Source organism: Rhinopithecus bieti, unplaced genomic scaffold (genome assembly GCF_001698545.2).
Source record: "Rhinopithecus bieti isolate Rb0 unplaced genomic scaffold, ASM169854v2 scaffold_34943, whole genome shotgun sequence".
Taxonomy (NCBI): Eukaryota; Metazoa; Chordata; class Mammalia; order Primates; family Cercopithecidae; genus Rhinopithecus; species Rhinopithecus bieti.
This window is the reverse complement of record NW_016815584.1, coordinates 59,727-73,391: the sequence shown is the minus strand read 5'-3', so window position 1 is coordinate 73,391 and position 13,665 is coordinate 59,727. Positions and strand designations below refer to the sequence as shown.

At 38.0% G+C, this 13,665-nt stretch overlaps 1 gene segment (V, D, J or C); it reads left to right on the top strand.

The window, feature by feature from the left end:
- Positions 1-315: 315 nt before the first annotated feature.
- Positions 316-1,041, top strand: LOC108516105 (T-cell receptor alpha chain V region 2B4-like). The segment is given in 2 exon segments: positions 316-474; positions 689-1,041. Coding segments are annotated over 2 exon segments (405 nt in total).
- The last annotated feature ends 12,624 nt before the right edge of the window (positions 1,042-13,665 follow it).

Below are 13,665 nucleotides of genomic sequence, written 5' to 3'. Positions count from 1 at the left end.
TTGAATTTAACGAAAGTGTCTTATTTTCACTTTTAACAGTTCATATAACACAGGTCTGTAGTTGGAATACATCTTTGATCACTTTTGTGAGTCCTCAAGATGGCAGTGTCTTCTCAGGGACCTTGAGGAAAGCTCTCATGTGCTTCTGTGGGTGGGGGGAGGGGAGGGGGATGCACGTGCACTTGCAAGTGCACACACACATGAATATGAGCGAGACAGAGGGAGAGATGAGGGAGGAGCTTACTGATGGAGCAGAGGTGTTAAAAAGAACATCTTTTCTCTAATTGGTAGGACAGATTTCTTTTATGGTTCCTACAGCAGAAAAATGAGAAACATTTGAATTATTTCTTCTCTGTGTGTGTGTGTATGTGTGTGTGTGTGTGTTTAAGGTTTGAATCCTCGGTGAACCAGGGCAGAAAAGAATGATGAAATCCTTGAGAGTTTTACTGGTGATCCTGTGGCTTCAGTTAAGCTGTGAGTTTTGGGCATCTCTATAGGAACATAATATATATTGTTTGCAATTATTGTGTATTCTAGGCCTGTGGGTAGAAACATGAGTGGTTTTTTTCCTCTAACAAAGGGAGACTGTGGAGAGTTGGGGGTCCATGAAAAGATGATTTACATTCTGGGGACTAAGTGTCCACTATCCAATCTGTCTTCTCTGTCTGATCACTGTCTTTTTTCACAGGGGTTTGGAGCCAGCAGAAGGAGGTGGAGCAGAATCCTGGGCCCCTCAGTGTTCCAGAGGGAGCCACTGCCTCTCTCAACTGCACTTACAGCAACAGTGCTTTTCAATACTTCGTGTGGTACAGACAGTATTCCAGAAAAGGCCCTCAGTTGCTGATTTACACATACTCCAGTGGTGACAAAGAAGATGGAAGGTTTACAGCACAGGTCGATACATCCAGCAAGTATATTTCCTTGTTCATCAGAGACTCACAGCCCAGTGATTCAGCCACCTACTTCTGTGCAATGAGCGCACAGTGCTCCCTAGACACTTGCAGTCTGTACCCAAACCTACTGGACCCCAGGAATGCCTGATGTAGAGCTTAAATTGCAAGGCAATGAAGTTCTGTTTGCTCTCTGGATGCAAATGAAAACCAAGAGCAATAGTATTGAAGGTTTGATTAATTTGGAAAATATTTTCATAATTCTGAAAATAATTGAGACCCCAAAGGAAAATAAAAGACATCATTTGGTCTATTTGAAATATTTTCTAGTCTTCTCTTTCCACTTTAGTTTTTAAATATTTTTGGCTGGGTTTGGTGGCTCATGTCTGTAATCCCAACACTTTTGGAGGCATAGGGAAGAGGATCACTTAAGCCCAAGAGTTTGAGACTAGCCTGGGCAACATAGGGAGACCTTGCCTAAAAAAAAAAAAAATTTGCCAAGAGTGATGACATGTGCCTGTAGTCCCAGCAACTTGGGAGGGAAGAGATGGGAAGATTTCTTGAGTCAGAGAGGTGGAGGCTGCAGTGAGTTGTGATCACAGAACTGCACCCTAGCCTGGACAATGCAGTGAGACCTTGTCTCAAAAAACCAAACAAAAACAAAACGCAAACAACAACAAAAGAAATCCAAAATATTTTAATTGAGGTATTATTGACATACAAAAAGGTGCACATATTCACTTTATACAGACAATATAATCATGCCATAAACATATATATCATTTCTAAAATTTACTTCCTCCCTTTTTTCTTTTATTAAATTGTTGCTACACAAAAGGTACATTTATTTAATCTATGCCCAGTCTACTTTTATGCCACATCTTTAATTTATGAGATTGGTTTTATGATTCTTTTTATCAAGGACAAGAAAATATTTCCATACAATAACAGATATGCTCTCATGGTTCCTAAGACATTTTGCTCTTTCCCAAAGGCGTTTGACAGACATTGCTGTAGGAATGAAACAGCAAAGCAGAAGTGCAAAGAGAAGAAAAATCATAAGCAGACTACTTTGAAAATCCCATAAGTCAAAAATTTTTTTAGTTATAGAACCCTAACTCCATCTCCAGCCTCAACTGCAACCTTACTCTTGAGTTATGTAAGGGTACATCTGATGGATAGCTAGAAGATCTAGAGTCAGATGGTGAGAACTGGTTAAAAAAAGTCTAATTAGTTGCACAGACTAAAGATTAGAGAGGGTCTATGTTGTCATTTTGGGGTAAAGTTTTAATCAAATTCAAAACTCCCAGCTTGATCCTGATGGGACAGTTTATTGATTCCTATGTACTTGAGTGTGGCCTGGGGATGGGAGGGAGCACTGGCTTTAGTTATAGAGTGCCTTATCTCCCCAGCAGGGCATGACAGCACAGAAGGACTTAACATTTTTTTGAGAAGGGTCTCTAAGTATCTAAAAGAGATCCAGACACCAAGGGCCTTTGTTATGAGTAAAGACCTGTATGAATAAGATACCAAAGACCATGTGGAATTGAGAATGCTTCAGGAAATGTTTGTCTGGAGAGTTTGAAACACTAAACATCATACGAATATCTCCATCCCCTGATTACGAGGCACCACAGATTTGCCCTGCAGTGTATGTCAAGTACGGGGAAAGTATTTGTGGCCTGATGAAATAAGGCCTTTTCGTCAATATTACTTTGAATTACAGGCAAAACATTTGAGAATCACATTTACTGTAAAAATGAAGTTGTGGTCTGAGAGGCATGACATTATTTATGTGGCCCAGAAGGTGGGAAAAGCTTGGAAATGAAGAATAAAGATTTCTGTCCATTTTATTGACAGTCACTGATGAAAATGATGAAGCCAAGTCAGAATTTGCTACAACTTCTTACTCTGCAGAAGTGAAGACTCTGAACAAATATTTCCCAGTCATGGAAGGAAGATTTAAAAAGCAACTAGGAAGAGCAAACAGTTGTGCTGAAATCAAGGAACTTAAATTTTGTCCCATTTTATGATTTGCCCTCTGGCATCGTGTTATTCTGGAAAGAACTCAGGCTGTGGTACTGGTTTGAACATCGATTATGTTACTTATGGCCTTTTTCATATTAAGTTATACTATTACATATATTTCAGGATTGGTTTCAGGATTCAATGAGATAAAATATTGTCTTGGGATGAGTTCCTTAAAAGCAGAGACTGCATTTGGAATTCTCTCTCTATAATTTATTTGGGAAACCAGGTTGAGATGGGGGAAAGGCTAAGCATGGACATGGTCCAGCAGAGATCTTGATCCAGCCTGACCTCATGGGGACCTCTGAAGCTTGAACTGTATCACAGGGTTGATCCCTCCCTCCCTGAGGCAAGGGGACCAGACTGCTCAGACCTATTGTGGGTAAGACTAAAGTCCTCATTGGTTGTGGTGTTTCTTGGGGTAGAGGTATATTCTACTGGACAATGGTGACTCTCATTGCCTAAGGTCGATTTTCTAGGGAAAGAGGCAACTGTGAGCCAAGAGTAGCTGGGGATGGCTACACTGTCCTGGGAAAGGGGGTCTAGCTTGGGGACCAGCAGTGTTCATTGTGAACATGGAACTTGCCTGGTATGTGGGCAGCATTTAAGAAATAATAGACTTTGAGCAGAATAAATGATATCAGAGATTGAAGATCAACTTACTGATATAAGGTGTGAAGACAAGATTAGAGAAAAAAGAATGAAAAGAAACAAACAATGTCTCCAAGATATATGGGACTATGTGAAAAGATCAAATCTACGTTTGATTGGTGTACCTGAAGGTGACAGGGAGAATGGAACCAAGATGGAAAACACACTTTAGGATATTATTCAGGAGAAAGTCCCCAACCTAGCAAGACAGGCCAATATTCAAATTTAGGAAATACAGAGAACACCATTAAGATACTCCTCAAGAAGAGCAACCCCAAGGCACATAATTGTCAGATTCTCCAAGATTGAAATGAAGGAAAAAATGTTAAGAGCAGTGAGACAGAAAGGTCAGGTTACCTACAAAGGGAAGCCCATCAGACTAACAGTGGATCTCTCCGCGGAAATCCTACAAGCCAGAAGATAGGGAGGGCCAACATTCGTAAAGAAAAGAATTTTCGACACAGAATTTCATATCCAGCCAAACTAAGCTTCATAAGTGAAGGAGAAATAAAATCCTTTACACAGAAGTAAATGCTGAGGGATTTTGTCACCACCAGGCCTGCCTTACAAGAGCTCCTGAAGGAAGCACTAAATATGGAAAGGAAAAACTGGTACCAACCACTGCAAAAACACACCAAAATATAAAGACCAATGACACTATGAAGAAACTGCATCAACTAATGTGCAAAATAACCACTTAGCATCATGATGACAGGATCAAATTCACACATAACAATATTAACCTTAAATGTAAATGGACTAAATACCCCAAGTAAGAGTCACAGACTGACAAATTGGATAGTCAAGACCCATCGGTGTGCTGTATTCAACAGACCCATCTCACGTGCAAAAACACACATAGGCTCAAAATAAAGGGATGAAGGAATATTTACCAAGTAAATGGAAAGATAAAAAAAAATAGCAGGGGTTGCAATCCTAGTTTCTGATAAAACAGACTTTAAACCAACAAAGAACAAAAAAAGACGAAGAAGGGCATTACATAATGGTAAAGGGATCAATGCAACAAGAAGAGCTAACTATCCTAAACATATATGCAGCCAATACAGGAGCACCCAGATTCATAAAGCAAGTTCTTAGAGACCTACGAAGAGACTTAGACTCCCATACAATAATAGTGGCAGACTTTAACTCCCCACTGTCAATATTAGACAGACCAAGGAGACAGAAGATTAACAAATATATTAAGGACTTGAACTTAGCTCTGGACCAAGTGGACCTAACAGACATTTACAGAACTCTCTGCCCCACATCAACAGAATATACATTCTTCTCAGCACCACATAGCATGAATTCTAAAATAAACCACGTAATTGGAAGTAAACCACTCCTCAGCAAATGCAAAACAACAGAAATCATAGCAAACAGTCTTTCAGGCCACAGTGCAATCAAATTAGCACTCAGGATTAAGAAACTCACTCAAAACCACACAACTACATGAAAATTGAACAACCTGCTCCTGAATGACTACTGGGTAAATAACAAAATTAAGGCAAAAATAAATAAGTTATTTGAAACCAATGAGAACAAGGACACAACATACCAGAATCTCTGGGATGCAGCTAAAACAAGGGTGAGAGGGAAATTTATAGCAGTAAATGCCCACATCAGAAAGTGGGAAAGATCTAAAATCAGCACTCTAACAAGGCAATTAAAATAACTAGAGAAGCAAGAGCAAACAAAATTCAAAAGCTAGCAGAAGACAAGAAATAACTAAGATCAGAGCAGAACTGAATGAGATAGAGACACAAAAAAACCCTTCAAAAAATCAATGAATCCAGGAGCTGTTTTCTTTGTAAAGATAAACAAAATAGATGGATCACTAGCCAGACTAATAAAGAAGACAGAAGAATCAAATAGACATAATACAAAATTATAAAGGGGATATCACCACTGAGCCCACAGAAATACAAACTCAGAAAAACAAACATCAGAGAGTACTATGAACACTTTTACACACAAAAATAGAAAATCTAGAAGACATGGATAAATTCCTGGACGCATATACCCTCCGAAGACTAAACCAGGAAGAAGTAGACCAATAACACATTCTGAAATTGAGGCAGTAATTAATAGCCTACCAACCAAAAAAGCCCAGGACCAGATGGATACACAGCCAAATTCTACCAGAGGCACAAAGCTGGTACCATTCCTTCTGAAACTATTCCAAACAATAGAAAAAGAAGGAATACTCCCTAACTAATTTTATGAGGCCAGCATTATTCTGATATGAAAACCTGACAGAGACACAACAACAACAACAAAAAGAAAATTTCAGGCAAATATCCCTGATGAACATCCATGCAAAAATCCTTAGCAAAATATAGGCAAACTGAATCCAGTAGCACATCAAAAAGCTTATCCAATTCTATCAAGTTGGCTTTATCCCTGGGATGCAAGGCTGGTTCAACAAACACAAATCAATAAACATAATCCATCACCTAAACAGAACCAATGACAAAAACCACACGATTATTTCAATAGATGCAGAAAAGGCCTTTGATAAAATTCAACATCCCCTTATGCTAAAAACTCTCAATAAACTAGGTATTAATGGAACATATCACAAAATAATAAGAGCTATTTATGCCAAACCCATAGCCAATATCATACCAAATGGGTGAAACCTGGAAGCTTTCCCTTCAAAAACTGGCACAAGACAAGGATGCCCTCTCTTACCACTCCTATTCAATATAGTACTGGAAGTTCTGGCCAGGGCAATCAGGCAAGAGAAAGAAATAGAGAGTATTCAAATAGGAAGAGAGGAAGTCAAATTGTCTCTGTTTGCAGATGACATAATTGTATATTTAGAAAACCCCATAATCTCAGTCCCAAAACTCCTTAAGCCGATAAGCAACTTCAGCAAAGTCTCAGGATACAAAATCAATGTGCAAAAGTCACAAGCGTTCCTATACACTAACAGTAGACAAGCAGAGAACCAAAGCATGAGTGAACTTCCATTCACAACTGCTACAAAATCACAAGCGTTCCTATACACTAACAGTAGACAAGCAGAGAGCCAAAGCATGAGTGAACTCCCATTCACAACTGCTACAAAGGAAATAAAATATCTAGGAATACAACTTACAAGGGATGTGAAGGATCTCTTCAAGGAGAACTACGAACCACTGCTTAAGGAAATAAGAGAGGGCACAATAAAAAAAAGAAAATAATTCTGTGCTTCCAAGGATAGGAAGAATCAATATCATGAAAATGGCCATAGTGCCCAAAGTAATTTATAGATTCAATGCTATTCCCATCAAGTTACCAGTGACTTTCTTCGCTGAATTAGAAAAAACTACTTTAAATTTCATTGGGAACCAAAAAAACCAGAGCCCATATAGCCAAGACAATCCTAAGCAAAAAGAACGAAGCTGGAGGCATCACGCTACCTGACTTCAAGCTGTATTACAAGCCTACAGTAACCAAAACAGCATGGTACTGGTACCAAAACAGATATATAGACCAATAGAACAGAACAGAGACCTCAGAAATAACACCACACATCTACAACCATCTGGTTTTTGACAAAGCTGACAAAGGAAGCAATAGGAAAAGGGGAAATAATTCCCTATTTAGTAAATCATGCTGAGAAAACTAGCTAGCCATATGCAGAAAATAGAAACTGGAGCTCTTCCTTACACCTTATACAAAATTAACTCAAGATGGATTAAAGACTAAAATGTAAAACCCAAAACCATAAAACCTCTAGCAGAATACTTAGGCAAAACCATTCAGGACATAGGCATTGGCAAAGTCTTCATGACTAAAACACTAAAAGCAATTGCAACAAAAGGCAAAATTGACAAATGGGATCTAATAAAACTAAAGAGCTTCTGCACAGCAAAAGAAAGTATCATCAGAATGAATAGGCACCCTACAGAATGGGAGAAAATTTCTGCAATCTATCCATCTGTCAAAGGTTTAATATCCAGAATCTACAAGGAACTTAAACAAATTTACAAGAAAAAACAAACAAGCAAACAAACAACCCCATCAAAAAGTGGGAGAAGGATATGGACATTTCTCAAAAGAAGACATTTATGCGACCAAAAACATATGGAAAAAGCTCATCATCACTGGTGATTAGAGAAATGCAAATCAAAACCACAACGAGATACCATCTTACGCCAGTTAGAATGGCGATTATTAAAATGTCAGGAAACAACAGATGCCGGTGAGGATGTAGAGAAATAAGAACACTTTTATACCGTTGATGAGAGTGTAAATTAGTTCAACCATTGTGGAAGACAGTGTGGTGATTCCTTGATCCTTGAGATCTAGAACCAGAAATACCATTTGATCCAGCAATACCATTACTGGGTATATACTTAAAGGATTATAAATCATTCTACTGTGAAGACACATGCACACGTGTGTTTATTTAAGCACTATTTATAACAGCAATAGCCTACCCTAGTAAAGTTTAATATTTCAAATGAAATATATCATGTTGTCTTACATCTGAAAAGAAAATCTACAGGCAGAATCAAGGAATAGATCGGAAGTGCAAGGGAGAACTGATTTCAGGCTAGCACGAGTGAAACGGAGTACACAGAAAGGAGGGAGTTTGTTTTGACCTTTGAAAAGAATTCTTGTTGGCCAGATTCTTATTTCACCTGAGATTTTTCTCTTTATTTGATTTTTTCAATTTTAGGATCCAATGATCTCTATGCTAAAATAAGTTGGGTGAGAAAGGCTTATCATTCAAGAATCTCATCATCTTAGGCCATAGAGTTGACTGCTCTGGTTCAATACACCCTATCTCCCACCCACAGGGACTGCTGCTTGCTTAGCTCTGTTGGGTGTCATTGTCAACCTATCCTAAGTCTTCTATACCTCCCACAAGGTCTTCTAATTTCTTCTCTGCTGGTTGCACTCCTCCCAGCTTTACTGAGTTCATGTAGGCTTACTTTTCTTTCGATCTCTTTAATTCTTCCCGGAATTACTTATTTATATGTTATATTTTATTACCTTCATTATTCTGCTCAAATTTCTCCATAAATGGACTTCTGTTAATGTTCTTTTTAAGGTGACATACCATAATTTGGCATAATGTATCAGTCTATTCTGAGAGTTGATAATTCAAATGGGTCTTTTCTGTAAGTTTTTTCTCCTAGCCTTACAAACAACAAACTTGATTTGAAACCAAAGAATTCCTTCCTTCCTTCCTCCTTTCTTTCCTTCTTTCTCTCTCTATTTTTTTGAGTCAGATTCTTGCTATGTTGCCCGGGCTGGTCTTGAACCCCTGGCTTCAAGCAATCTTCCAGCTTTATCCACACATAGTGTGGGGATTACAAGTATGAGCCACTGCATCCAGCCTGTTACTTATGGATTCTGGATATAAGACTTTTGTCAGATACATAGTTTGCAAATAATTTCTCCCATTCTGTAGGTTGTCTGTTTACTATATTGATAGTTTATTTTCCTGTGCACAAACTCTATGTAGGTCACACTTTTCAAGTGTTGTTTTGGTTGCAATTGCTTTCCAGGACTTAACCATAAATTCTTTGCCAATGCCGATGGCAAAAGGGTATTTATCTGTTTTTTTTTTTCCTAAGATTTTATAGTTTTGGGTATTACAGTTAAGTCTTTAATCCATCTGGAATTAATTTTTGTGTATAGTGACGGGTTGGGGTCTAGCATCATTCTTCTGCATGTGGCTAGCCAGTTATCCCCAGCACCATTTATTGACTAGAGAGTTTTTTGCCAATTTCTTATTTTTGTTGACTTTGTCAAAGATCAGATGGTTGTAGGTGTGTTACTTTATTTCAGAGTTTGCTATTCTGTTCCATGGTTTATGTGTCCATTTTTGTACTATGCTGTTTTAGTTACTGTAGCCTTGTAGTGTAGTTTGAAGTTGGGTAGTGTGATGCCTCCAGCTTTGTGCTTGGTGCTTAGATTGCTTTCACTATTTAGGCTCTTTCTGGTTCCATATGAATTTTAGAATAGTTTTTTCCTGATTCTGTGAAAAATGGCATTAGTAGTTTGATAGGAATATCACTGAATCTGTAAATTGCTTTGAGCAGTATGGACATTTTAATGATATTGATTCTCCTAATCCAGGGTATGCAATGTTTTTCCATTTTTTTGGTGCCATCTCTGATTTCTCTCAGTAGTGTTTTGTAGTTCTCTTTGTAGAGATCTTTCACATCCTTGGTTAGCTGTACTCCTAGGTATCTATTCTTTTTGTGTTTATTGCACATGTAATTTTGTTCTTTAGTTGGCTGTCAGCTTGAACATTATTGGTGTATAGAAATGCTACTGATTTTTGCAAATTGGTTTTACATCCTGAAACTTGACTGAAATCTTTTATCAAGTCTAAGAGCCTTTTGGCAGAACCTTTAGGGTTTTTCTAGATATCAAATCATACTGTCAGCAAAGACAGATAATTTGACTGCTTCTTTCTCTATTTGGGTACATTTTATTTTTTTCTCTTTCTTGAGTGTTCTGGCTAGGACTTCCAATACAACACTGAATAGAAGTACTGAGAGTAGGCATTCTTTTCTTGTTCCAGTTCCCAAGGAGGATGGTTCCAGCTTTTTCCCATTGAGTATGATGTTGGCTGTTTGTCATAGGTGGCTCTTATTATTTTGTGGTATATTCCTTCAATGCTTAGTTTGTTGAGGATTTTTATCATAAAGCGATATTGGACTTTATTGAAAGCTGAATCTGCATCTACTGACATGATCACATGATTTTGCTTTTAATTCTGTTTCTGTAGTGAATCACATTTGTCTATGTTGAACCAAACTTGCATCCCAGGAATGAAGCCTATTTGACCTTGAATTAACTTTTTGATGTACTGCTGGATTCAGTTTGCTAGGATTTTTGTGGAGGATTTTACATTTAAGTTTGTCAGGGATATTGACTGATATTTTCTTTTTTCACTGTGTCTCTGCTGGATTTTGGTATCAGAATGATGCTGACTTCATAGAATCAGTTAGGAAGGAACCCTCCTCCTCAATGTTTTGGGAATAGCTTCAGTGGGGTTGGTACCAGTTCTTCTTCGTACAACTGGCTGAATTCTGTTGTGAATCCATCCGGTCCAGGGGTTGTTTTTGGTTGGCAGGATTTTAAAAATTATTATTACTGACTCATTTCCAGAACTCATTATTAGTCTGTTCAGGTTTTCAATTTCTTCTTGGTTGAATATTTAGAGGTTATTTGTTTCCAGAAATTTATTAATTTTCTTCAGATTTTCTAATTTTTATGAATGGTGGTGTTCCTACTATTCTCTTAGGGTCTTTTGTATTCCTATGGGATCAATTATAGGGTCTCCTTTGTAATTTCTGATTGTGCTTATTTGAATCTTCTCTTTATTTTTTTCATTAACCTACGTAGTGGTGTATCAATCTTGTTTATTCTTCCAGAAAAACAACTTTTGGTTCTATTGATCCTTTGTATGGGTTTTCAAGTCTCAATTTTGTTCAGTTCTTTTCTGATTTTGTTTATTTATTTTCTTCTGCTAGCGTTGAGCTTTGTTTGTTCTTCTTTTTCTAGTCCCTCTAATTGTGATGCTAGAATGTTCGCTTGGGATCTTTCTAATTTCTTGATGTAGGTATTTAGAACTATAAACTTTCCTATTAACAGTTTTAGCTGCAAACTGAAGAGTCTGGAAATTTGTCTTTCTGTTTTCCTTAATTTCTGCTCTACTTTGTTGTTTGCCCAAAAGTCATTCGGGAGCAAGTTGTTTAACTTGTGCGTAATTGTGTGGTTTTTGAGAGATCTTCTTGGTAATAATTTCTGTTTTTATTACACTGTGGTTCAAGATTTTGGTATTTTTGAATTTATTGAGATTCGCTTTATGGCTGCAATTTCTCATGCATTTTGAGATTAACAGCATGTACTATACAGAAGGTGACATCATCACAGATTCAGGAAGAAAGAAACACCTTCTGTTGAAGTTTTGATATCATGTCTGAAATGAGAAGGAAACAGCTTGCTCCCTTGGATCCGTGGTTCCGCCTGTGGCCTCCAGAGGACAATGTTGCGCAAAGAAGGCACCTGCTTTCATCACAGACCATCCTCATCAACTGAGCCTCCTTCCTGCAGCTGGCTGATGTAGCTCACTGATGTCTGTGTAGATAGGGAGCTGTGACAAGAGCAAGAGGTCAGAACACATCCAGACTCCTTAAGGGAAGTCCTCTTTCTGTTTCTGACACTTTTCAAAGCCAGGGACTTGTCCAGTCCAACCTCACCACTGCTCCTAGGTCCTGAGGCTCAGCGCCCTTGGCTTCTGTCCGCCCTGCTCAAGGTCCTGCAGCGTTGCCACTGCTCAGCCATGCTCCTGCTGCTCGTCCCAGTGCTCGAGGTGATTTTTACCCTGGGTGAGTAACATTCCATTCTTTTTCCTTCCACAGAAGTGACTGTGTTGTAATTGAATCTAAATTGAGACACATTTTTTTACTCACACAGCATTGATGTTGCAGGAGGAACCAGAGCCCAGTCTGTGACTCAGCTTGACAGCCAAGTCTCTGTCTCTGAAGAAGCCCCTGTGCTGCTGAGGTGCAACTACTCATCGTCTGTTTCAGTGTATCTCTTCTGGTATGTGCAATACCCTAACCAAGGACTCCAGCTTCTCCTGAAGTATTTATCAGGACCCACCCTGGTTAAAGGCATCAATGGTTTTGAGGCTGAATTTAAGAAGAGTGAAACTTCCTTCCATTTGAGGAAACCCTCAGCCCATATAAGCGACATGGCTGAGTACTTCTGTGCTGTGAGTGACACAGTGCCTGAGACTGCAGAGGAGCTGAACACAAACCTCCTGAGATGCTGAGACTTCCTGTGACTCAAGAACTCAACCTGTGGAGCTTTCAAGAAGGTCTCTTTTTTTCTGTGCGCCTTTTGAAGGCACATAGGGCAGGGTAGGCTGAGCCCTTGGTAGGGTTTGTCTCCTGAATAATTGCTCCAATGTCAATGTCATGCCACATTCAGATACACTTTGTCCCACATGGAGGTTTCCTGATGAATTTCTTCAGTGGGGACCTCCTCCACCCTCTGAAGAAAGTACATCCTAAGGTGTCAGAGCTCCTAAATAAAAGGCAATAACATTTTTATAAAAAATTATTTCTAGCATTCATCATGATTAGTATTGCCTCAGGAGTTAACTTGTGAATAACTGATGTAATAATCTGATTGGAATGTTAGCTAAAAGCTGTGCAGGATGGATTCTCGATTAGGGCAACCCATGCAGCACAGATTCTCAATCTGTGTACTGTAGCTTCTCAACCTAGATTTGAAGCTTAACTTCCAGCACATACATAATATCCCACAGTGTGGTATTTAAAGTAAATTAGACATAATATCAAGATTTTTAATCTTGTAAGCATTATGCAAAGCAGGAAATTAAACATGAATCTTAATACAATATTGAAAAACTAAGCCATCAAGTTGTGATCTTTTTTAAAACAGCTATTCTAGTGATTTTCAAGTTACAAATTTGTGGGATAAAAATGTAACCGATATAAAGATATCAAATACACTAGATTCAACTACTTCAAAAACTACTTTAAAACTCTGAGGCATTTCATTTTAAGAGATTACACAGATTTGTTTTACAAAATTACACAACAAAAATTTCCGGTTACATTATCAGAGCATATATTAATTCTAATGGGTGTCTCCAAGACCAGGGCACACTATTATTTACTCTGAAATAATTGTATCAAAAAACCAACATGTCTAAGATATTTTATGTACGTGATTATTACTCCAAATTTTTATTTGTAGTTTGATCACATGGTAGAATTTAAAAATGCCTCTCAAAGTATTATACAATGTTCACACAGATAGAAATTAAGTCTTCCTTAATTCTACTTTTATAATTTTGATGACAAAATTATGAAGTGAATTATCTTGCTTCTTAAAATATTTATAATTGCCTAAATCTCTCTTTTAAAATGAGATGAAGTCATATTCTTCCCCTATTATAAAACATGCCTTTAAAGTAGTTTAAAAATATTCCTATGAATTGAGCTAAAAGAGTGTAGAGGGTTTATAATCAAAGCTGTTTACAGTTGGCTTCTTCTCTTGCACCAAAGACTCAGGTTCTTGCTTATGGTTTCTTTGGCTGCTG